Source organism: Pestalotiopsis fici, assembly GCF_000516985.1.
Source record: "Pestalotiopsis fici W106-1 unplaced genomic scaffold PFICI_Scf_11, whole genome shotgun sequence".
NCBI classification, from domain to species: domain Eukaryota; kingdom Fungi; phylum Ascomycota; class Sordariomycetes; order Amphisphaeriales; family Sporocadaceae; genus Pestalotiopsis; species Pestalotiopsis fici.
The window spans coordinates 622,795-644,268 of NW_006917101.1; the positions used below are offsets into that span (position 1 = coordinate 622,795).

Here is a 21,474-nt window from a genome sequence, read left to right on the forward strand (position 1 = left end):
GTTACCACAGGGAATAGACTTATCATTGCGCAATTTTCCTTGGCGGCGGATCTTGCAGCTCATGAATCTGGCTCCGCTACACATGTTTCTCGGATTCTATTACAGTGCAGTGCAATTATCAGAAATCGCTATACATGGGAGCACCACGGTGGGAATCGATCAGAGATGTCTGGGCTTCATGGTTCCATGGCCCCTTAAGCTTTAGATTAAGCTTAGTTGTTTCAGTGGGTCATCAGCCGACGCTGGGCCCAACTCATTCCAATGGTTTTACCTGGGAGGCGATGGCGCGAACTCCATGGCTCCGAATCGTCATGTCGCTGGGGGGAAAAGAGATTTGTAGTTTTAGGATGTGATTTATCTGCTTCAAGTCCTTCCTTTCATGCCAGATTGCTTCACAGATTCGTCATTCGTTTCTGGACTTTTAATCAGGCCCATTCCGCTCTTTGGAGGATTTTTCTGTTGATAGAATTATTGTGCAAAAAGCTTGTTCACAGGTCAAAAACGCCCTTCAACATGTTTGTTCGCACGACTGTGGCCGTGGCGGCGGCGCTATTCATTGCTCCCATTGCGGCAAAAACGGACTTGTCGGGCTGTGTCTCATCAGAGACTGTTGCCTACGGCGGCGCCAGCTTGGTCTGGTACGTCCCGGACACGGGTGAGATTTGCGAGTTTCTCGACTGCGGTAAGTCCATCTCAAAAGATCGCTCGAATCTACTTGGTCTCCATTTCCTATGCTGATGGTTTGGATTAGGTGGCGGCCGGGCTCCGCCCAAGACCACGGTCCCCGGATGCGACGCATATGCGGGCACGGAGGCCTACACTCCTTCCTATCTCGCGGGCTACGGAAGTTATGCATTTCCAACGTCCGCTGCAGCCGCCGCCGGCTCGACCGAGGAGTCAGTCAGCACAACTAGTCTCACGTCGGATGCTACTTCGGACGTCACTACGGAGGCCACAACGACTGCCACCACGGATGTCTCGGGACTCCCCACCATCACCGGAGATACAACGGCTCTCTCTGGCACCGTAGGCACCATCACGTCGGCAGCCAGCCTCGCGACTACCACGACGACAAGGGGCTCCTCAGTGTCGACGGCTTCTTCTTCTTCGTCGTCGAGCAGCACGACCGGGAGTTCGAGCAGTGTCTCCCAGGGTGCTGGGTCCATGGCTACTGCTGGTCCAATGGCTTTGCTGATTGCCTGTGTTGGAGCTGCCATTTTGTGAATCTGTGTGTACAACTAATCGCGGGCTTCTGGTACGGCAAACTTGTATTATTAACATGAGAATTCTAATGCTGATCTTAATGTCGAAAGTCACTGGCAAATGTCAATTACCATGGCTCACTTTATGGGGGGTTTTTGCCATTCTTTGTAAGTTGAGCAGCTTCGAATAGTGTATAATTTGAGACTTGAATATGAAAATCAAATGGACGTACTACAGAGTTGCCATATTTCCATATGCCCAACTTATCTGGACATGATCCTCTTTGGTCCTATCCATGTATTATATATTATACTGTGCAAAGGCACCAGAGCATGCTGGGATTGATAAATACGAACTAGACTGAGTGGCCAAGATGATTTCCTGTTGTTAGGAAAATAGCCGCCCATTTTCCAATTCAAGTCGGTTTTCTTTGACAAGTGCTGACCCCGATTGTGCGCAATGAGATGACCTCATCGAACCACGTAATCCAAAATCTTCAAGAACGTATTGGCCAAGAATTGATGTCGTGAGACAAGTTGTTGGAAGGCTAGAATAATTCGTCGAAACAATCGGGACATCGAACGAGAACTGCTTCACCTCAGTCTGTCTCAAGTCCACTGACAAGATCAAACTGTGCATTCAGATACCAACTTGGTCGTGAGAAACACCACTGTTAGACCATGGCCAATTTCTCAAGTTGGATTCATACATTCGTAGAACATCTCCAACCAATACAGCCTTGACCTCGTATGTTCTAGATCTAGACTCGCCGCACGGCTTGTACTTCCAGTGTAAGTTGACAGTAGAGCCAAAGCCCAATCACAAGCAGACAGACATTACTCCTACTGCAGATTGATTTCACATGGATGAGGAGAATTGTTCAAAGTGTTTACTGATGTTTTTTTGTCTTCACAATGGCGGAACTAAAACACACGAGTCGACCATTTTTTTTTTGTTTCTCGTGAACGTGTCTTATTAGCATAGCAGCATGATCTAACCGCAACAATGCTAACCATCTTTCCTTTTTATCGTCAACCATGGCACGTTAGATGCGCGTAGAAACGTGTATGATTGGCATTCCCCTGGAAAATTGATTGACCAAATGACAATGATGAAGCCCATCCCTTACGCCCAGTCAATGACCGACAAACCCCGGGTTTCCTCCCGAGAGTTTACTATGCCCTCGACATGACACCCCAAGCACGGATGATGTTGTCAGTGTAACCAGCGAACAGAGTCTGGCCATCAGCGGACCAGGCCAGGGAGATAGGCTCGGGCTGGCGGCTCTTCTTGCCGACAGCGGCGAACTCGACAATGAGCTCGTCGACCTTGCTCTTCTTCTCGAGGTCGAAGATGATGATGTTGCTGGCGGTGGCAGCGCAGAGCCAGTAGCGGTTGGGGGAGAAGACGAGAGCGTGGATCTCGTCACCGGCGTTGAGGGAGTACAGGTGCTTGGACTCGTTGAGGTCCCACAGCATGGTGGTACCGTCCTTGCCACCGGAGGCGCAGAGGGAACCGTCGGGGGAGATGGTGACGGTGTTGATGTAACCAGTATGGCCGATGTGGTCGGTCTGGAGCTTGCAGGTGGAGAGCTCCCAAACCTGGAGAGGAGAATTAGTACAAACGAGATGCTGGGGTAATTCGGTGGCTCTCGAGGAAAAAAAAGAGATTTTGCGCTCGAAAAAGTCAGGGCAATTGGTGAATGTTGGTCTCATGGCAAGCCTAGGCAAGCTCTGAAGTAGCAAATACTTTTTTTGCATAGCATCATGTGGATTGAGTCGCGGTGGTGAATCTCCTTCTTTCCTCGTGGCCCGGGGTGTTTCTTACCTTGACGAGCTTGTCCCAAGAGCTGGAGACAATGACGGGGTTCTGGGGGTTGGGGCTGAAGCGGACGCAAGAAACCCACTCGGTGTGGCCCTTGTCGGTGATGGTGAACTTGCAGTCACCGAGGGTGTTCCACAGCTTGATGGTGCGGTCACGCGAACCGGAGACGATCTGGCGGTTGTCGGCCGAGAAGGAGACGGACAGAACGTCGTTGGTGTGGCCAACGAAGCGGCGGGTGGTGGTGCCAGTGGCGAGCTCCCAGAGGCGGAGGGTCTTGTCCCACGAAGCGGACAGAGCGTAAGCACCGTCGGAGGAGATAACCTGAACAAAATATCCCCGTCAGCCCGTCGTTCCTTTACCATATCCATTTCACCTCCATCTTTCCGCCAAGGGTGCGAATAAACATACACAGTCGGAGACGATGTGGGAGTGACCGTGGAGAGATCGCTTGGGGTAACCGTATTGCGACTCGTCGCGGGTCAGGTTCCAGATGATCAGGGTCTTGTCACGGGAAGCGGACAGGAGCATGTTGGGGCTGGTCGACGGTTAGTTTCCTGCAGAATAGCCAAATAATTCGATTTCGAGGTCGTCGTACTTCTCCAGAGAGGTAGCCAAGCTGGTGACCCAGCCATTCTGTCAAGTATGTGTTAGCTAATCCGTCCACAAAAAATTTGATCGTCTGCCAACTCGTTGCTGCCATTATTGCTGTAGTCGATTGTTGTTTCACGCATCGCGGGCGCATTGCCGGTTCGCCCACAAGCAGTAGCGGCAGCAACGAATTGGACGACAATTCGAGATTGCTAGGTCGGGGTCGCAAACTTACGTGGCCCTCGAGGGTACCCTTCAGAATCAGCTGCTCAGCCATTGTCGGGATGTGCTTCAAGTCTGCTTCTACACGAGAACCTGAATTGGGGGATGGGTGGTGGAAAGATATTCGTTTTGTTGCGGCTGCTTGTCAATCACCGTCGGGTCTCTCAGGCTGGCAAAGCTTCTGAAAATTCCGAGAATTTTTGTGTGGTTCGGTTTAGGGTCAAAAAATCGCTACTTTTGATGGGGAATGCAGGGGTGTGCGACCAGCGATCAGCCTCGCGGGGCAGGAACCAATCGAAACTCAGATCAAAGTGGGGTTCGGCGCCCAGCTGGCAGAAGCTCCAGTCGAGCTCTGAGCACCTGGTTCAACATTCAATAATAAATGTTACCAGTCATGCAGCATGAGGTTATGTATGTCACTGTATCCTGATGCAGGCTTTCATCTCCTCTTTGCCATTTATGAAGGCTGCTGTCAAATTAATCTTTATCCTTTCAATCACACGCCGTGCTTTCCAATCTGCTCGGTTGAATGCGATTCACTACACAATTTTGCATGCAGCTCCCATCAACAATGCACTAAATCTATCAAATGCCTGCCCACTTTGGCAGAACGTGCATAGCAGGTACTTAGTTATACAGCCCGCCGAAACTGTCTTGTCCAGCCTTGAAAATAAACATGAATGCCTTCATTATTTCATTCCACTCCAAACTCAGGAAATTGCAGATGAAAACGTCCATACTCGCTTCTTATTTATGCTCTTTCATTTAAAGGAGCATTTAGGGGTATCTAAAAACAAAACCAAACTCCAATGTAAATGCTTCCATCGTGCTCTGCCAGAGCTGCCGCCTTTATATGCTTTCCCTTACTCAGCGCTCTCTTTGACCTTCAATAAGGTTAACGTCAAAATCAAGAGTGTCTTCCAAACAATCTTTGAATGTCATCGCAAGCAGCAGGGTATGCTCCAGGCAAGATGCACACTGGGGCAGACTGCTGTCACCAAGGATGCTGCCGCGGCCATAACCGATCCAGAACTTTGATTTCGAAAACCGTCCTTTTTCCTGCTTTGTATTATCGTATGACTCGACCGCGGTTCTCCTGGATGCCAACATTAGCCTTTGCTTGGAATCACACCAAGCGGCAATCTGTTGCTCACCCGAGGGACCTCTCTGCGCCTGTACCGCACGGAGGAGTCCACAGTCACACTATAATCTGCGAGTTCCTGTCGGTCACGCGAAGAGCCGCCGAGGTCCGACATCATTGACTTCATCATGCCTTCCCAAGCATCGTGGCGCCCCTTGCTCATGGTGTTTCTCTGCGCCAGATCCTTGAGCTCCTTTTGCTGGCTCATCTTTGTAGCCCGATTGATTGTTCGCAAAGCCTTCTCGCCCTTCTGTGCCGCCGCCATAGCCTCTGTGCGTTTCTGTGCTGGGTCGACTGCCACTGTCTCTTTTGGAGTGAACTTATAGGTGTGTTTGCTGGGAAAATCAGGCAACCCTTCAGGTATCCATGGCTTGTCCTTCTTTTCAGTGTTGCCATCAAGTTCTTCCCCAAGCCATTTAGTCGAAATTGGCCGGAAGTAGTCAGTCTGTGGAGTGATTGGAAGGGGATCGTAGTATGTAGGTTCGAGCTTCTGCTTGTCCACGGGGTTCTTCAAATGCGGCTTCATCGAAGACAAGGGAACATTGTGTTTGCGCAGCATATGGCCAAAGTCAGTGGGCACAGGCTGTGATCTTCGCGCAGATTCTGCTAAGCGTTTGATGTGCTCGGTAAAGGTAGACATGTCTGCGTTGGAGTTAGGTCACTTGGACGCGGCCGTCTCGACGAGACTCTACTTACACATCTCGGTTGCCGAAGTCAGGCTTTCCAGGGCTTCCTGCGACGCGGAATCGAAACCGACATGCTGGAGTGCTAATGCGATTGATCTTTGAAGCCCCTCGCGCGCAAAGTTGGCCTCACTAGGGACGTTCAACCTTTCCGCCGATGTTGCATTGCCACTATCGCTACGCTTTTTCCCAGTCGTCGCAACAATGACCTTGTTGTCTGATTGCGGTGTGGCTGTTCGTTGCTTCTTGCTCGGCAGCTCAATCTTCTCATCAGACTCGTCGCGCGGCGGAGATCGCTTCTGGCCAGATTTGGGAGAGTCCATGATCGCTGGGATGACAAGAGATGGTGGCGACGGACGCTTTGACGCGCAGAAGTAAGGTAATGGTTGATGAAAGATTAAGTCGTGGCTTAGCTTGCGTTTTCGGGAGGCTGTGTATGGCGAACGTGGACTTTCTTAGCACGAAGTCGACAATTCGCGACTGGATGGCGTCGTGTTTATCTAGTGATGGTAGAAACCGGAAGGCGCGTCGCGTGAGATGATGAATCGTCGAGCTATTTGTTGTCGAGCCGTGCCTTGGACCGCGCAATTTGGGTTGAAGACACTGCAGAAAAGGCGCCCCGATGAAGCTTTTCAGGCGAGTGTGATTTATTGATCGGAGACAAGTTGGAGGTTTCGCCGACGTAACCTGGAAAGAAGCATTCAAGGTGAGCTTGGGCCAGATGGACTGTGCGGGGTGTCGCTACAGGGGTCCTGCGGGCTGGCCGCTGGCGCGTCTGATTACACGCTAGAAGCTCGCAACCATTAAAAAATTGGGGGACTTTTCAAATGAGAATTCATTGGCAGGGCATTATTACATGCCTGTCCATTGATGAGTGTTGTTCAATTCCATAACTCCCACGGTAGGTAGGTATGTAACTTTGAATAGCTACTTCTAATGACATCTGCCGTAGCAAACACATCGGATTGGTAGCTTTGAGTCTCAACATCAATTCAAATTACAATTCCATCCATACCATTCTTTGAGTGGTGATTGTGCACTTGATGTTTTCAGAGCTTGTTTCTGTAACTTGATGCTGGCGACTTGGATAACACCAATCGCCGCAAAAATTGCATCCACCTGTTCGTATTGATATGATGCGATGCTTCATTTTATTTTAAATTCTACTTGGACTTCTGTTCTCATGTTCCACGTCAAAGGCACCACTGACTCGAAGGGTCAATATGGATTGATCAAGACTAGTGTGTGGTGGCACTTGTCTATCTTGTCGGTGAGCTGGCTGTCTCATGTCGTCTGTCCACCTACCTCCCTAGGGATCCCCAGTGGCCAGCACCTGCTGCTTGGGCCTTGAATATTTCTCTTTCCACAACTGCAGCATCAAACGGTTCATTGTCTGTTCTAGCCGTCGTCTTGTTGTCACAATGGGCGAACTTGTAACTTGCCCGGACCAGGAATCTGTGGTAGAAAAGTTCAAGCTATCCGTCCCTCTCGACAAGTTTCCATCTCAAATACTTGACCATGCTCAAACCCTCAAGCACCTCGACCTGTCGGGAACAGGTCTTGCCAGCTTGCCTGACATCTTTGGTCAATTCAAGAGCCTGAAGATAGCCTTTTTCTCCAACTGCAACTTTGAGGTCTTTCCCAAGGAGCTGGCTGCTTGTCCAGAGCTCGAAATGGTTGCTTTCCGCTCGAATCGGATAAGAGAGATCCCCGAGAATGCACTGCCGTCGCGACTTCGCTGGCTTATCCTCACGGGCAACAAGATTGAGTCTCTGCCCAAGAGCATAGGCAAATGCTCCCGCCTACAGAAATGCATGCTTTCTGGAAATTTGCTCCGTGAGCTCCCTGATGAAATGTCATCGTGCCACAAGCTTGGACTCTTACGGCTATCCGCCAATCGCATTGAGAACCTGCCATCTTGGCTGTTCGAGATGCCTGAGTTGGGTTTTTTGTCCTTTGCAGGAAATCCGTGTTCATCCGAGAGACCAGAAGCTGCCAGCGCTGCTCAGGCGTTGGCAAAAGTGCCTTGGTCTGACGTGGAGACACGCGAGTTGCTGGGTGAAGGAGCGTCTGGTTCAATATTCAGAGGGGACTGGACTTGTGCCGGCGAGTCCCGCCCCGTGGCCGTCAAGCTGTTCAAAGGCGACATTACGAGTGATGGGACGCCCTTGGACGAGATGCGTGCGTGTATGGACGCTGGTTCGCATTCGAATTTGATCGATCCCCTAGGAGAGATTCTGGGGCATCCGGAGAAGAAGGGCTTATTGATGCAACTGATTCCCTCGGTTTATAAGACCCTGGGGTTGCCTCCGTCGATGGAAACATGTACTCGTGATTGTTTCTTGCCGACCACCACTCTGACGCCGCACCAAGGCTTGAGGATTCTTCAGGGCATTGCCTCAGCTGCTGCTCACCTGCATAAGCGAGGCATTGCTCACGGCGACCTATATGCTCACAATATACTATACAAAGACGAGGGCCATGCTCTGCTAGGCGATTTTGGCGCTGCTTCCATATACAAAGATTATGCCGTTGAGGGCCTCGAGGTTCTTGCTTTTGGACATCTGATGGAAGATGTGAAGAATCTCATCGAGGTCGGGCACAGCGAGTCAGAATCCTGGGTACTGGTGGCAGATGAAATGGCGTCACTGCACACAGCTTGTGCCAATACCAGCGTTACAGCTCGTCCATCATTCGGTTCGATTGAGCACGAGTTAGGTGGCTTACTTTCCAAAATACTTTCCGTCAAATGAGAAGTTTGAAGAGCTTGGGGTTTTGCAAGGCTAATCAAGATCACCTGGGCACTTTCCAGTTTCCAAGGTTCATTTTCCCCGCCGCCATCCACTCAATTATTGCGTTGGTTGTCAGACAAGTGGCAACAAGCTCGTATCACGTGAATTCAATCGTGGGCACATCAGAGAATGAGATAAATGTTGAGATGATAGATTTTAGACGTATCATAGAGCTAGATTGGGTAGAGACGAATCAATTTGGATTCACCATTCACCTTGCATGACCATACCTGAGCGTGGTGGCAAGTATAGTTGAATCAATGGTAAATAGAGTATACATTGTGTGAAAACAAAGTGTGGCATCTCACTCCCACTTGAGCAAGATCACTTTCATGGTGATCTGGTTGTCTCTACTATAGAAAAAAGACATGTAAACTTGCTGGAATAGAATGCGTACGACTATAATGTGAACTTGTCGGGTGGTGAGAATACACATCGGCAGAAATCGAATCCTTGTAGCATGGATGAACTTTTTGACGGCTAGGCCCTGGAAGAACATGATGGCCTGGTTGATGCGCGCTCCCGCAAAGTTTAAAAAAGTGCAACGGTGTGCCCGCAGTTTGACGGCTTAACGGTTAGTGATAAGAGGGAAGAATCCTTGCGCACGCATCAGCGGAGTCGCTGGTCAAAGTTACTGTCGTGCAACTCGATTTTCATCCACAGTCTTACATTTGCATCTATTTGCTTGTCATTGAGGCTATCTTTTCTTGACTGAAATCAACACTTGCCTCATCGCTCATGTTGGCAGCATTGATCCACATCGCCTGCACAGGAGGATTCATCTAGATGGCGTGCTAAGTAGCTTGGCGGGCACTGGACACATTGGCGGGCAAAGTGCGAGATCACGCCCATATACACAGTCCCATCCACAGCGTGACGCAGCTTTGTACACTTGTCAGAATCATTTCTTATTTGCATGTCCTCTTTGGATTATACGAAATCCCGAGATATTCGCTTGTGGTTTACAGAGCGCTGAGGTGACACGAATTGGAACTGGCTGGGGGGTCTTGCTTCGGCTGTCGACGGAAAATCGCGACCATGCTCCAAGGGATTGATCCATCGCTGTTCCCAGTGCTTAAAACGAGAAAGGCACTCATAATAATCGATGCACAAAACGACTTTATTTCTACCGAAGGTGCACTCCATGTGGCTGTACCTCAGGGCCTGACTGAAAGGCTTATCCGAGTTGTCAAGGGCTTCCGGTCTTATGGCGACATAGTCTGGATCCGGAGCCAGTACAGCCAGCCGCGGCCCCCGAAAAACGAGCAAATCATCACCTCAGATCCATCAGTTGCAGCCACACGTCGTCCTTCTGGGCCTAGAGGCCGGAGGCCAGCAAGCGGCGACGACCAACCTCCATCAAGATGCCCCGAAGCTTTTCTCTCCGGGCCCGCGCCTGGACGCCCAGAATGCGTGCGAGAACAAACCGTTGGTGCGCAGTTTCCTGCTGAAATCCAGCAGCTCATTGAAAAGAAGGACATGTCGTTTGTCAAGACTTATTACTCGGCCTTTCAAATTCCTGACCTGATACAACGGTTGAGGATGAAATTTGTGAGCGAGGTCTTTGTCTGTGGCTCTCTGACGAATATTGGCATCATGGCAACAGCCATTGATGCTGGTAGCCATGGGTTGGACATTGGCATTGTCGAGGACTGCTGCAGCTATCGCGACAAAGACCGACACACTGCGGCTTTGAACCGCATTCAAAAAATGACGGGTTGCGAGATCTTGTCCACAGACCAAATTCTGGATCGCTTGAAACCCAAGCCCAAGGTTCCACGGATGGCAGCTCCTATACCCAACCCCACGGGAAGGCGATATCCAGTGGTTTATGAGGGCTCGTCCGCCACAAATACCGAAGATGCAAGGCCGAAGCCGTCTTCATCAGCAGCATCAGTGTCAAAGCCCAGTGATCTTGCATCGTCCATGACCAAATTATCACTAGCTGATAACCAGGATGATCGCCTCCCGCCCATCACATTTAGCCGCGCCCGGACTGCCATTCGTGGAAATCCATCACGCCCTTTGCCTGACATTGGAAAGCGCCTCAATGAGCAATTCAATATGCTAGGCAGCATGAACGCTTCTCCAAATGATGATTTGAATGCCAATTCTGGCGATGAGTCACCGAATGAGGGGCCAACAAAGGCGGCTGATACTGCTCAGCCTCAACGTAGTGCACGAGCTGGAACACTAGAGAAGCCGGTCGAAAAGACACGAGGCAATCTTGAATCAGTTACACCAAGCAAAGAAAACGCTACAACATTGCCTTTAAGCGACCAACCGCCAAGTAACAATGAAAGCGATTGTCCAACTCCCGTTGCTGCTTTACCTCAAACGAATACAACAGTCATAAAAGGGGCGAGCGAAGGTGCAAAGGTAACACAGAAACAGGCGGAACCCATCCATTCGACCGAAGAATATCAACGAAACGAAGCTTTTGACATGGAACCAATCGATACAAACACTACTACCAGTGAACCTTTGTGTGAAGGTGACACTAGGGTACTCTATAATGTTCTGCCTCAACCACTTGCCGAGGATGTCTTTGACAAGGTTCGCGAAGAGGTGGACTGGCAGCGAATGTCTCACCAGGGTGGTGAGGTGCCTCGACTGGTAGCCGTTCAGGGCGAGGTGGATGCAGAAGGCAATATTCCAGTATATCGGCACCCAGCAGACGAATCGCCTCCACTGAGATTATGGACCGCAACTGTCAAGAAGATCCGAGACGAGGTCGAGAAAAAGGTTGGACACCCGCTCAACCATGCTCTCATCCAATTCTATCGAGACGGCAATGACTACATTTCGGAGCACAGCGATAAGACTTTGGATATCGTCAGAGGTAGCTATATTGTCAATGTGAGCCTTGGTGCCGAGCGCACCATGGTCCTGAGGACCAAGAGACAGCCAAAGGAGCAAGATGGCGCACAGTCCCGGACATCGCCGGATGGTTCCAAGCGCGAGGTTCAGCGAGCTCGCTTGCCGCACAATTCAATGTGCAAAATGGGCTTGCAGACGAATATGCGCTGGCTCCACGCCATTCGCCAGGATAAGCGCCTCGACCGAGACAAGACGGCGGACGAACTCGCGTACAATGGGGCCCGCATCTCCTTGACGTTCAGGCAGATAGGAACTTTCCTGGACCAAAACCAAAAGAAGATCTGGGGTCAAGGAGCCAAGACCAAAAGCAAAGCCGAGGCACATGCTGTCGTCAATGGGCAGTCGTCTGAGGCAATCGAAATGATCAAGGCTTTTGGCAAGGAGAACCAGTCCACCGACTTTGACTGGCAGGCTCATTACGGACCAGGTTTTGATGTGCTGCACATTTCTGCGGCGCCAAGATTATTCACCAGCAGCGATCCAGTCGCCAACATGCGTGTACAGCTCATGCTGGCCGAGCTAGGCATTGACCATGCCAAGGGAAGCTCTGCGCCCGTGTCCACCGACCGCGGTGCTCTTCAAGAGCGGAGCGGCACGGCAGATATTCCCGTCAAGTTTGTGGACAACGACGAAGAAAAGTCTACGGTACAAGGCGATGTAGCGATCATGATGTACCTGGATCGATTCTATAACCAGCCTGACGAGAACAAGGCGCCCTTGAGAGCTGACGTCGCCCGCACCCTGACGAGGTTCAATGAGGCTCTCAACATTGGTGAGAGACGGCTCACGGCGGAACATGCGGATCTGAAGCGATGGCTGGAGCCTTGGGAGGTGTACGCAGGCGAAGCCGACTTTATCGCTGGCGCCTCCATCGGTATGGCCGACTTTGCCTTTTGGCCGGTGCTGTACGACATTGTGGAAGGCCACTGGGACCTATCCTACCGCAACCTCAAGTCATATTTCGAACGCATCAGGAGCAGGGAAACTGTGATCAAGATCTATGGTAAAGATAAAGAGGGCCAGAATACCTTGAACACTAAGCCAGACTCTGGGAATTAGGCATCTTAGCTGACATGACACAATTCCGGAGCAGAGGCCAAGAAACTAGGTAGGCAGGTCAATGATGGAATGGTTGGAGCAGGTAACCGGAAACTGATGGGAAAAGAAGCCTTCAATCTAAAGACTAGGACCTCGTAGATGAGAAGGCTTCCATGTCCTTCTTTTCGTTGTACAAATTGACGCTGTCGCGTCTCCGAAAGGTTGTCAAGGGTATACATTAAACTGCACATTGTGATCGATTTTCCAATCATTCATGTATATTCTGAACACATATTCAACAATCAATCTGGACTCTTGACTAAAGTTCTTGTGTTGATACACAATGTCATTCATATCCGCGAAGCTTTTGTCATTCGAAATATTTGGCATTGTTCCCAAACGAAGAAGACTGATATGTTCATTTTTTGATATTCCTTGAAGTCATCATAAATTTTCTCGTGAGAGAAGATGCTCTAGATCTTGTTGTATCGTTTGGAGAGGACCGGCGTATATCCCTCTCGTCATTTCCAACTATACACGCCTTCGCGACACCTGCCCTCCCAGCCTCTCTCTGACACTCTTTCGTGCCGCCGTTCCCTCTCCGACAATGCCTCCTCTATACTCAGACCAACCCCAAACGGCGCAACCTCGGTCCGCCGCACATCCATCCATCCTTTCCATCCCGTATTCACATCGCCGCCACCGCCGCCCACGACGATCGTTCCCCACCAAGCACGGTCCCGCGAAGGATGGGCACCGTAGAGCATATGGTGCTGGGCCGCGGCGATGCACGCCTGAGTCTGGTCCGGCAGCGGCGAGTCATTGGCGGGCTCGACGCCGGGTCGGAAGCGGGATCTCGCTGGTCGGTACACGTAGAGATGCCTCAAGTCTTGCCGCTTTGCCGGGAGAGCTTGATTCACCACTGCCTCCGCCTCAACCTCGACATCCTGTTCCGAACTGCCCGCGGCCGGAGTCGATGGCGATAGTAGGCGCGTCACGTCGAACCGATGGTCCGCATCCACAATCACGACGGCGTATCGGTGCGGCGATGCGAGCAGCGTCGATACAATGTGGTAAAGCAGAGGGAGAAAACGACCGGATATGGTCAGCAGGGGCGGTGGAGTGGACTGCTCGGCATGATGGTGTTTGGAAATCAGCGTGGACAGGGCTGCGATGGGTATCTGCGGTTTGAGGGGTGGATGGCCCTGGGAATGTGGCAGCGACGCAGTCCGCAGATTGTCAAGAAGCTGAGGTATTTGTTAGAACCAAGATTTGCTGAATGTATATATTGCTCGAAGCAGATCTGTAATGAGGTGTGGGATATCATTCAGTGCTCCGGTTGAATGAAACATATGTGAGGTGGTTATGGTTCGGTAGAAGTGCGGGTGGATAAGATAAGCAATTACTAGCTTCCCGGGCACCTGGGAATTTGAAGCCCTGCAACCTCTCGGTCCTGTGCATCTCGATACATCTCTTGGTGGAGCGACTTTGCTTATGCCGGGCCTGTAAAGAACGTACCTCTTCTAAGCTCTCTTCTTCAATCTCTCCCAGGATCCTAGCCCCGACTTGCTTGGCCGCTGCTGCATCCATCATTCAGCTTCGCCCCGCCCTCCAACACTTCTGGTTTCCACTCCCTCTGCCTGGGATTCCGGCTTTTGGAAGATGACGCCACCTTGCAAGGTCTTCAAGGCCGATGAGCTTGAATCGGCAGTCCAGATGGGGGTGACGGGTAGAAAGCGCAAGACGGAGGGAGGGCGCAATATCGATATATCGCAGTGTCCCTTGTTCAGCATGGTGCAGTACGATTGCCAGATTGAACGGCCAGACTTGCCGCACAGCCCGGTCCAATGTTATGAGGTACAGCGATGGTTCAGAAAGTAAGTGACTCTGCAAACAACCGGGTTTCGTCGTTGAATCGGAAAATGCGAAATTCATCCATGTGTTTGCTGGCAATGGCTCGTGCGGGGCTGGCTGGTCTTGGGTTGGGCGGTGGGATCACCCACGTCATGACCAAGAGAAACTTTGGCGGCTGACTATAGAAAACAGATGTCAAGACAAAAAAGGATCTTTCATGGTCGAGACTACGAATTGGGAGGAGAGCAACGCAAAAGCTCAGACTATCGAACCACCCGTGGAGGCAGAGAAGGCTCCAACTCAGTCCAAAGGGTGGTTACATTCATGGAAGGAGCGAGAAATGAGTCATGACGGCCAGTATCGCGAGCGATGACACTGGAAACTGATATCAGGCTGTAATTTGAATCATCAAGGACAATCGCATGGGGTTGTACTGTGTGTATATGGCGTCTAGGAGTATAATTCTGTGCCTTTTTCTTATACATTCTCGAGAACAGGATGTTCATACGACGGAAGTCGTACCTACAGCGGTCACATTGCAGGTTCTACCAAATCAAGTATAAGTCACGGAGCCCATCCCCCGTATTGATGGCGTCTCGTCGGTGCGTGTTTTTGAATAGATTGTGCAAAGAGTGATCGTCATGCCATCGGATATGTAATAGGTGTTATACCTGGTTGTGAGATGTACCAAGGCTCGATTTCTTCCCGAAAACTGAAAGGTCAGGTAACATTCACAGTGGTGTTGCCACAGCTCAAGGTTTCTGACATGATTTTGTTCGAATAGCCTGAGCTGTGCCAAAATTCCTGCGCAGCTTGACAGGAAACTGATCGCCTATATTGGATCATTCAAGGAATTGGCCATCAATATCTCAGTGTCGTTATGAACGTACAGCACCGATTCATTAGATTCGAAGTCGCACGATTGATGAATGTTCCCACAAAGAATGCGCGTAATGTGCTGGTTTAAGTCTGGATTGTCGAAGTGGTATAATACAGTTGAACACGTCCAGCCCAACCAGCTCCCATCCCTTCTTCGTCTATGCGGTCTCCGAACACAAGAAAACTGTTTCTATGCATGGTATTTGTCGTACACCCTGAATTTTCAGTTCCGTGGCACCGCTTAGTTGCCCTGCTTGGCAGCGCGCTCCTTCTCGAGAGCGGAGTAGAAGTTGTCTCGGGCAATGGTACGGGGCATGTGGTATCCGTGCCTATTTTCCAGTCAGATAAAATCGTTCCAAATCGATAGTCGCCTCATATCCGTGGATGTATAAGAGCAGGTGGGCAATCGTACCAGAAGAGGCTACCCATAGTAGCACCAATGCCTATATTTTTCAGTCAGCGCATATCCCGCCAAACCGGCCAATTCGACCGAACAGTCCAAGCGCGCCGTCCTGAGGCCAGACCCGCTGATGATTGAGTTTCGAAGGCTTTCGGAGATGTTGGGAGGAACGTACCCAGGGCAATGGCCAAGTCAGTGACGAGGCCCTTCTTGAGCATCTGCATTTCAATGTCAGTAATCCGGTGGATTCGGCATGACCTGAGGCTGGGACAGAGCGCCCAAGGAACGTACACCAGTGATAGGCTTGATTGCGCCGGCCATTTTGTCGGTTTTGTCTGAGGGGAGATGTGTCGAGTGTCGGAGAAGTCGGAATGACGGTACTTTGGTGTTTTTGCTTCGGCAAAAGAATCGAACGATGAATTGACGTTATTCGCGCTGGGATCCGGCTCAATTGGAATTGCACAGCTCCAGCACAAGCTCGGGAAATACGCTAAGACCAAATTGAATTCAGACGCAGCCTCATTGGCTGGTGAATCATCGGCTTCCTTCTTTTAGTGGGTCTCCACCCATCCGCGACCGTCCGAGCCAGGCCAAGGGACCTCAATTTTTTGGAGCTCATGTTCCAGTTCGCGACGGCTGCCAGTTGTTGAATGCGAGCAAGGGGAGACTCATTTCAGCCACCATGAGCCTACACTTTCCAGCCAGGAGGCTGGTGCAGACTGGTAAGCCATTTATGCTATGGACTCATGAATTGCACCGTGTTCTGTTTCGTTACTGATGTAGTCTTGTTCAGCCCGGTCTGGAAGTCTTCTCCCATATACGCAACAACGATCGGCATCATGGTTCAATTGGGGCGGAGGCTCCAAGAAAAAGTCACCGTTGTCAGAGGAGCTCGAGAAGCGTGAGCGAGAAAAGAAGATCTTTGACAAGATGGCCGACCGGACGGCTGGTGAATCTGTTTTCGACGAGGAAATCAAGCAGGTGGACGATGCCAGCAGAGCAAAGGAGGGCGGCCCCGGCGCTGCATACTCTGGACCTTCTCGCGCAAAGGAGCACATGGCGCGCGCGCTCGACCCCGATCCCCGATGGAGAATTCGCTGGCAGCGGAAGAAGGTCATGCAGATGGTGCGGAACGGCGGCAAGGTCACCAAGGAGCAGCAAATCAAGATGACCGAGAAGGAAGTCACCCAAAAGAGCGAGAACCTCAACACCAGCACCAAGAAACTGATGTTCTTGACGCGCCAAATCCAGGGAAAGACCCTCGACGATGCCCTGACGCAGATGCGATACAGCAAGAAGAAGACTGCCTCCGAGGTCGCTTTTCTACTGAAGGAGGCTCGAGACAGGGCCATTGTGAGCCGTGGCATGGCTCTCGGCCAAGTCAATGGAGAAATTATGGAGAAGCCTCGCAAAATTCAGGACAAGGAAGGCAATTGGATGGAGGTCTCTGACCCGACAAGTTTATACATTGACCAGGCTTGGGTTGGAAAGGGTCCACCGCGAGGCATGAGGATACAGTACCACGCAAGAGGCCGAATGAGCAGAATGATGAAGCCTTCTGCACGTAAGTTTCAACATTGGCTCTTGACGCATGCAATCTGATGACTAACAAGAGCAACAGACTTCACCGTTATCCTGAAAGAGGAGAAGACAAGGTTACGACAGTACGACGATAAACTCAAGAAGGAGGCAAAGGCAAAGCCTTGGGTACATCTGCCCAACAGGCCGATTACAGCACAGAGACCGTACTATACTTGGTAATGCAATGGTCGATGCATTTCCACCACCTACTCCAACGTTTTGGCGTGGTGAAGCGTACTGTATATACCAATATTGTAACAATATCTGTGCATTGCACCTGTAATACAACTCCGAACTACATCCAAGCATGACCGAAAAAAAAAACCCTATGAATCAATTCACTGATTTCGAATACGAAAAGCAAATACTAATATGCCTACTGACCAATGTCAAAGATATACTAACTCGGAGGCAGCATTTCTTTCAGCAAACATTCGGTTCAGCAAGTATTCTTCGCAGGGCCTGTGATTGAAAAAAAAAATGGCACAATCCACTCGAGTTGCAATTCGGTCTCATAGTTCCCAACATCAATATATAGCACTCGACTTATTCAAAATTCACATGTGGGAGTCTGGGACAGAAAGTTGGCGGCTGCATTATAAAATAACCTGTAAAGTAGGTAAATGTGATGATGCAAGGAAATCACTCTTCTCCCTCTTTGTTCCGATGACGCGTCTCCTCAAAGAGTGACTTGCAGTCTCGCACCTGGCCAGGTGTGATCGCGTGCCCTGACCAGAAATCTGTGACTTCGAGACGGGGGCCAAGCATTCCCGGTGCATTTTCCAAACTTTGTCTATGTACCTATGCAAGGTGACCAGTCATCATGCCGAGCTTCTTGTTCTTGTCACCTTCGAGGACATTTTACCATTTTTCATGTTCCGGGCAGCTGAGAGCGTTGATATAGTTACCAATATTTTGTCACTGTTACTGTAGCCAGGCTGCCGTAGTTTTCGGCAAATCTACCTAACACAATCAATCTATAGTTATATACCTCTTGCAACTATGCCGGAGCTACTCGCCGTGCCTTTTGGCCCATCATACCGGCGTCTGTATAGCAAACAACGGTGCTCACCACGTCTATGGCCTTTTTGGTGTGATCAACCGTCGCTGGAAACTTTTCATTAATATTAGTTACTATCATAAGCTACTAACCCCAATGGTTGATATATGTACAACTATTCCCCTACAATCATTATCTCGTGATATCTGCTGAATCATAAAGTTACCTAAGCATCAGCCAAGATTGCCTCACTGGCCTTTTCAGCAAGCAGATACGTTGGAAGCGCTATAAAGAAGCCGGGAACAACCGGGAAGGCACTGGCATCTACGACTCTGAGGCCGGTTGTGCCTCGAACCCGGAAAGCCGAGTCAAGAACTGCTCCTTCGTCATCATCACCGCCAATCGCGGCTGTGCAGCATGCGTGGTGACCAAAGCTCTGGGTCTTGGCATATTCCTTGACTTCGTCTTCGGTGGATGCGGCGGATCTGCCCGGCGTCACCTCTTCAAAAGTGCCGTCCAATGGCAGCACCTTGTCCATCACATCTCGTGCAAACTTGATTCCCTCGTAGCTGGCTTGCAGGTCCTGGTCAGCAGAGAGGCTGTCCTCGAACGTGTTGAATGCAATGACGGGGATATCTTGTGGGTCATTGCTGGCCAGCTTGACGCTGCCGCCGCGGTTCTTTGTGCTGGCCTTGAGACTGACCCAAACCCAGTGCTTGTGATCGGCAACTGCGCGCTCGGCCCAGTGTGGGAAGAAGCCAGGGAAGTTAGCAGGTCCTCCATACTAGAATTTCTCAAGTTAGCCACATTGTCTCTAGGCGTACCCAACAGCCAAGATATAGATGGGAGTTTGCTTACCACCCAGAGATCAGGATCAACAGCATCTGCAGCGCTCGAACGAAGAGACACACCCACGGCTAGCCCGTTGCTTGCGTATACTCCTTTATCGGTTTGGGTAACACCGTTGAGATATTTCTCAAGACACGGATCGAGTGTTTCCGGATATCCTTGAGCAAGGGTGCATCCATTCAGGATGCTAAAGTTTGAGGAAGCCTGCGAAATGACCGACACTTCAATGTGGTCTGTATAAAAGATGTTAGTATGTTTTTGCCATTTTTCCAAGATTATCCATCTCAACGGTTCAAAAATATCACTTACCACGGAGGTTAGCACCAACACCGGGAAGGTCAACAATCACGGGAATATCAAAGTCTTCGAGTTCAGCCCGAGGCCCAACGCCGCTCAACTTGAGGATTTGAGGTGTGTTAAACGCTCCGCCAGCAATGATGACCTCTTTAGAAGCATTCACCACTCCTTCGCCGGAGACGCTAGCGCTTGGCCATCGCGGATCTGCGCGATAGAGGCTCTGTCCTTCGAGATATTCTACACCCGTGGCCCGAGGCACGTCGCCGCTTTGATCAAACTGAATTTTGGTGACCAAAGTGTTTAGCTTGATGTCGAGTTGGTACTTTCTGCTTCCGTCTGCATTCACAGCATTGGCAACCTCGAGAATGTGGTCTCTTGCTCCACCACGAACAGAATTCTTCATACTCAGGGGAATCTGGAATGGCCCTTGGGCGATTGTTGGGCCCGGGGCATTCACGTCCTGAGTCAGGATTTCTGCCAGACCCTCGACCGTGCCGATTAAGGTTCCGAGAATACTGTTGGAATCGCAAGTCAATATAAAAATTACAAAGGATGAAATCCTCGCCCCAGGGAGGCGTGCTGACTTACCCCTTCCCAAGTGCAGCACCAGCCGCCACAATGATACTGACAACCTTGAGGTCCTGGACAGCAGTAAGAAGAGAGGTCAGCTCTGTCCAGAACCAGCCGTCAAAGCCATGCCCGACAATGGAGTTCGGGAGGTAATCGCAGTGCTCAATGCCTTGGAACAACCTCTGAAACGTCGCTCCAGACCAGCTCTCATCACCAGTCTTGTCGGCCACTACGGTCCAGTCATTGTCAAAGGCGCGGATGGCGATCAAAGCATTGTGTCGAGAGCACCCGCCCAGAGTGCCAGCACGTGGGTACAGTGTTCCGATGGCCACGGCGTCGGTAGGCGGATCAAGCCCCGTATAGATGCTTCCGTCGGGCAAACGGTACGAGGTGATGGAGTCCTGGGCCTGGACAGTCGGGTCTGAAGACCGAGTGACAAAATAGTCCCACTCTGTGTCCGCAAACTCGGTTGAGAACGGAAAGAGGACGGGCACCGACTCGACTAGCGCATCTCCCGAATCGCCGCCGGCGTCGATGAGCAGCACTAACCACGGAGATTAATATGCTACGACGTATAATTGCGAAAAGAAAACAAACCTTTGTGGCCAGCAACTGCCAGATTCGCAGCTGTGGGACCTCCTCCAGGTCCAGATCCGACTACAACATAGTCATAGTCACTGTCTGGGGTCTGCCGTTTTGGCAAGATTGGGTTGTGATGTTGTACAGCGGCCGCGCTGTGAGTGAGACAAGATCAGTTTCCCGTTAGCGCTTCAGTAACACAAGAAGACGTACGTCGGAAGGATCTCGGTGGCTAGCACCAGGGCTGACAAGGTCGCCCGGAAGAGCATTTTCGTATCAGTCGATATAGTATCACTGATGTAAATTCAGGTATCATGTATATGCCACAGCGCCGAAAGAGTCCGGGAGCTTGCACTGGGACACACGACGCCCATGTGTGAGGGCGACAAGACACTTAAGTATCATGAAGAAATATGCATTACGACCTAGAGGGCTTGTCCCTCGGCCACCCAGAATTCAACAATTGAGGAAAATGCCAATTAATTCCTTCATTCATGCGATCGACAACGGCGTTCACCAGATCCGGCTTCTGCGCAGCTGACAGCATGCGGGTCATTTCGCTTGATGGAGAATCAGAGTGTCATTCGAGCAACCTCCTTTACACTACAGAAATACAATTACCGGGTTGAGTCTTGCATATACAGCTGGACCAGCTGGTCGGCAAGACGCCCAATTGGCTGAAATTTCTGCGCCTTGGTTCACAGAAGGGGCAATAGAGTCGGCAGTGGTGATGATCATTCCCGTTTATGGTGTCACATCGTTCAATAGTTTATTAGGAAAGCCACTCTTCCGACGTGGAATCCTACCCTTCTTTTTTCTGCCCCGCCCACGCTACCTACCCCGCAAAACAGTTCATCATCTTGGACCTGATGGATCCGGGACCCTTGAGTGCCGACGTTCAGACTGGATGGATGTGCATGAAGAAAACGTCTTTCAGTATCGGTAGCTATTCTTCTCAAAGAGGACCAAGCGCGGGCCGAACCATTTGTCAATTGGAATCGGGTTCGATGGAAGCTTCCAATGTGGACCCAGGCAGGCAGCATTCCCAATTGACCAGTTGACTTGTATGTTTTGTGCCCATCTAAATCATAGGA

The 21,474-nt window shown here is 50.6% G+C and overlaps 8 protein-coding genes across 8 annotated transcripts; 4 read left to right on the top strand and 4 right to left on the bottom strand.

Moving 5' to 3' along the window:
• Positions 1–513: 513 nt before the first annotated feature.
• Positions 514–1,224, top strand: PFICI_13188 (uncharacterized protein; the record flags this gene model as incomplete). The annotated part of the gene is made up of 2 exons (XM_007841769.1): positions 514–682; positions 752–1,224. The coding sequence occupies 2 exons, from the start codon at positions 514–516 to the stop codon at positions 1,222–1,224; spliced, it is 642 nt and encodes a 213-aa protein (XP_007839960.1).
• A 1,154-nt stretch (positions 1,225–2,378) lies between these two features.
• Positions 2,379–3,892, bottom strand: PFICI_13189 (Guanine nucleotide-binding protein subunit beta-like protein; the record flags this gene model as incomplete). The annotated part of the gene is made up of 5 exons (XM_007841770.1): positions 2,379–2,804; positions 3,031–3,348; positions 3,436–3,562; positions 3,623–3,660; positions 3,851–3,892. The coding sequence occupies 5 exons, from the start codon at positions 3,890–3,892 to the stop codon at positions 2,379–2,381; spliced, it is 951 nt and encodes a 316-aa protein (XP_007839961.1).
• Positions 3,893–4,946: 1,054 nt separating this feature from the next.
• On the bottom strand, positions 4,947–5,984 carry PFICI_13190 (uncharacterized protein; the record flags this gene model as incomplete). The annotated part of the gene is made up of 2 exons (XM_007841771.1): positions 4,947–5,620; positions 5,675–5,984. 2 exons carry the CDS (start codon positions 5,982–5,984, stop codon positions 4,947–4,949), a joined length of 984 nt encoding a protein of 327 aa, XP_007839962.1.
• Positions 5,985–7,082: 1,098 nt separating this feature from the next.
• PFICI_13191 (uncharacterized protein) lies at positions 7,083–8,414 on the top strand (the record flags this gene model as incomplete). The annotated part of the gene is made up of 1 exon (XM_007841772.1): positions 7,083–8,414. The coding sequence occupies one exon, from the start codon at positions 7,083–7,085 to the stop codon at positions 8,412–8,414; it is 1,332 nt and encodes a 443-aa protein (XP_007839963.1).
• Positions 8,415–9,491: 1,077 nt separating this feature from the next.
• PFICI_13192 (uncharacterized protein) lies at positions 9,492–12,392 on the top strand (the record flags this gene model as incomplete). Its single annotated transcript, XM_007841773.1, has 1 exon — positions 9,492–12,392. The coding sequence occupies one exon, from the start codon at positions 9,492–9,494 to the stop codon at positions 12,390–12,392; it is 2,901 nt and encodes a 966-aa protein (XP_007839964.1).
• A 500-nt stretch (positions 12,393–12,892) lies between these two features.
• PFICI_13193 (uncharacterized protein) lies at positions 12,893–13,961 on the bottom strand (the record flags this gene model as incomplete). Its single annotated transcript, XM_007841774.1, has 2 exons — positions 12,893–13,618; positions 13,890–13,961. 2 exons carry the CDS (start codon positions 13,959–13,961, stop codon positions 12,893–12,895), a joined length of 798 nt encoding a protein of 265 aa, XP_007839965.1.
• A 2,225-nt stretch (positions 13,962–16,186) lies between these two features.
• PFICI_13194 (uncharacterized protein) lies at positions 16,187–17,265 on the top strand (the record flags this gene model as incomplete). The annotated part of the gene is made up of 3 exons (XM_007841775.1): positions 16,187–16,226; positions 16,298–17,068; positions 17,126–17,265. The coding sequence occupies 3 exons, from the start codon at positions 16,187–16,189 to the stop codon at positions 17,263–17,265; spliced, it is 951 nt and encodes a 316-aa protein (XP_007839966.1).
• Positions 17,266–18,311: 1,046 nt separating this feature from the next.
• Positions 18,312–20,649, bottom strand: PFICI_13195 (uncharacterized protein; the record flags this gene model as incomplete). Its single annotated transcript, XM_007841776.1, has 6 exons — positions 18,312–18,869; positions 18,944–19,167; positions 19,244–19,746; positions 19,820–20,345; positions 20,399–20,535; positions 20,594–20,649. 6 exons carry the CDS (start codon positions 20,647–20,649, stop codon positions 18,312–18,314), a joined length of 2,004 nt encoding a protein of 667 aa, XP_007839967.1.
• Positions 20,650–21,474: the final 825 nt, after the last annotated feature.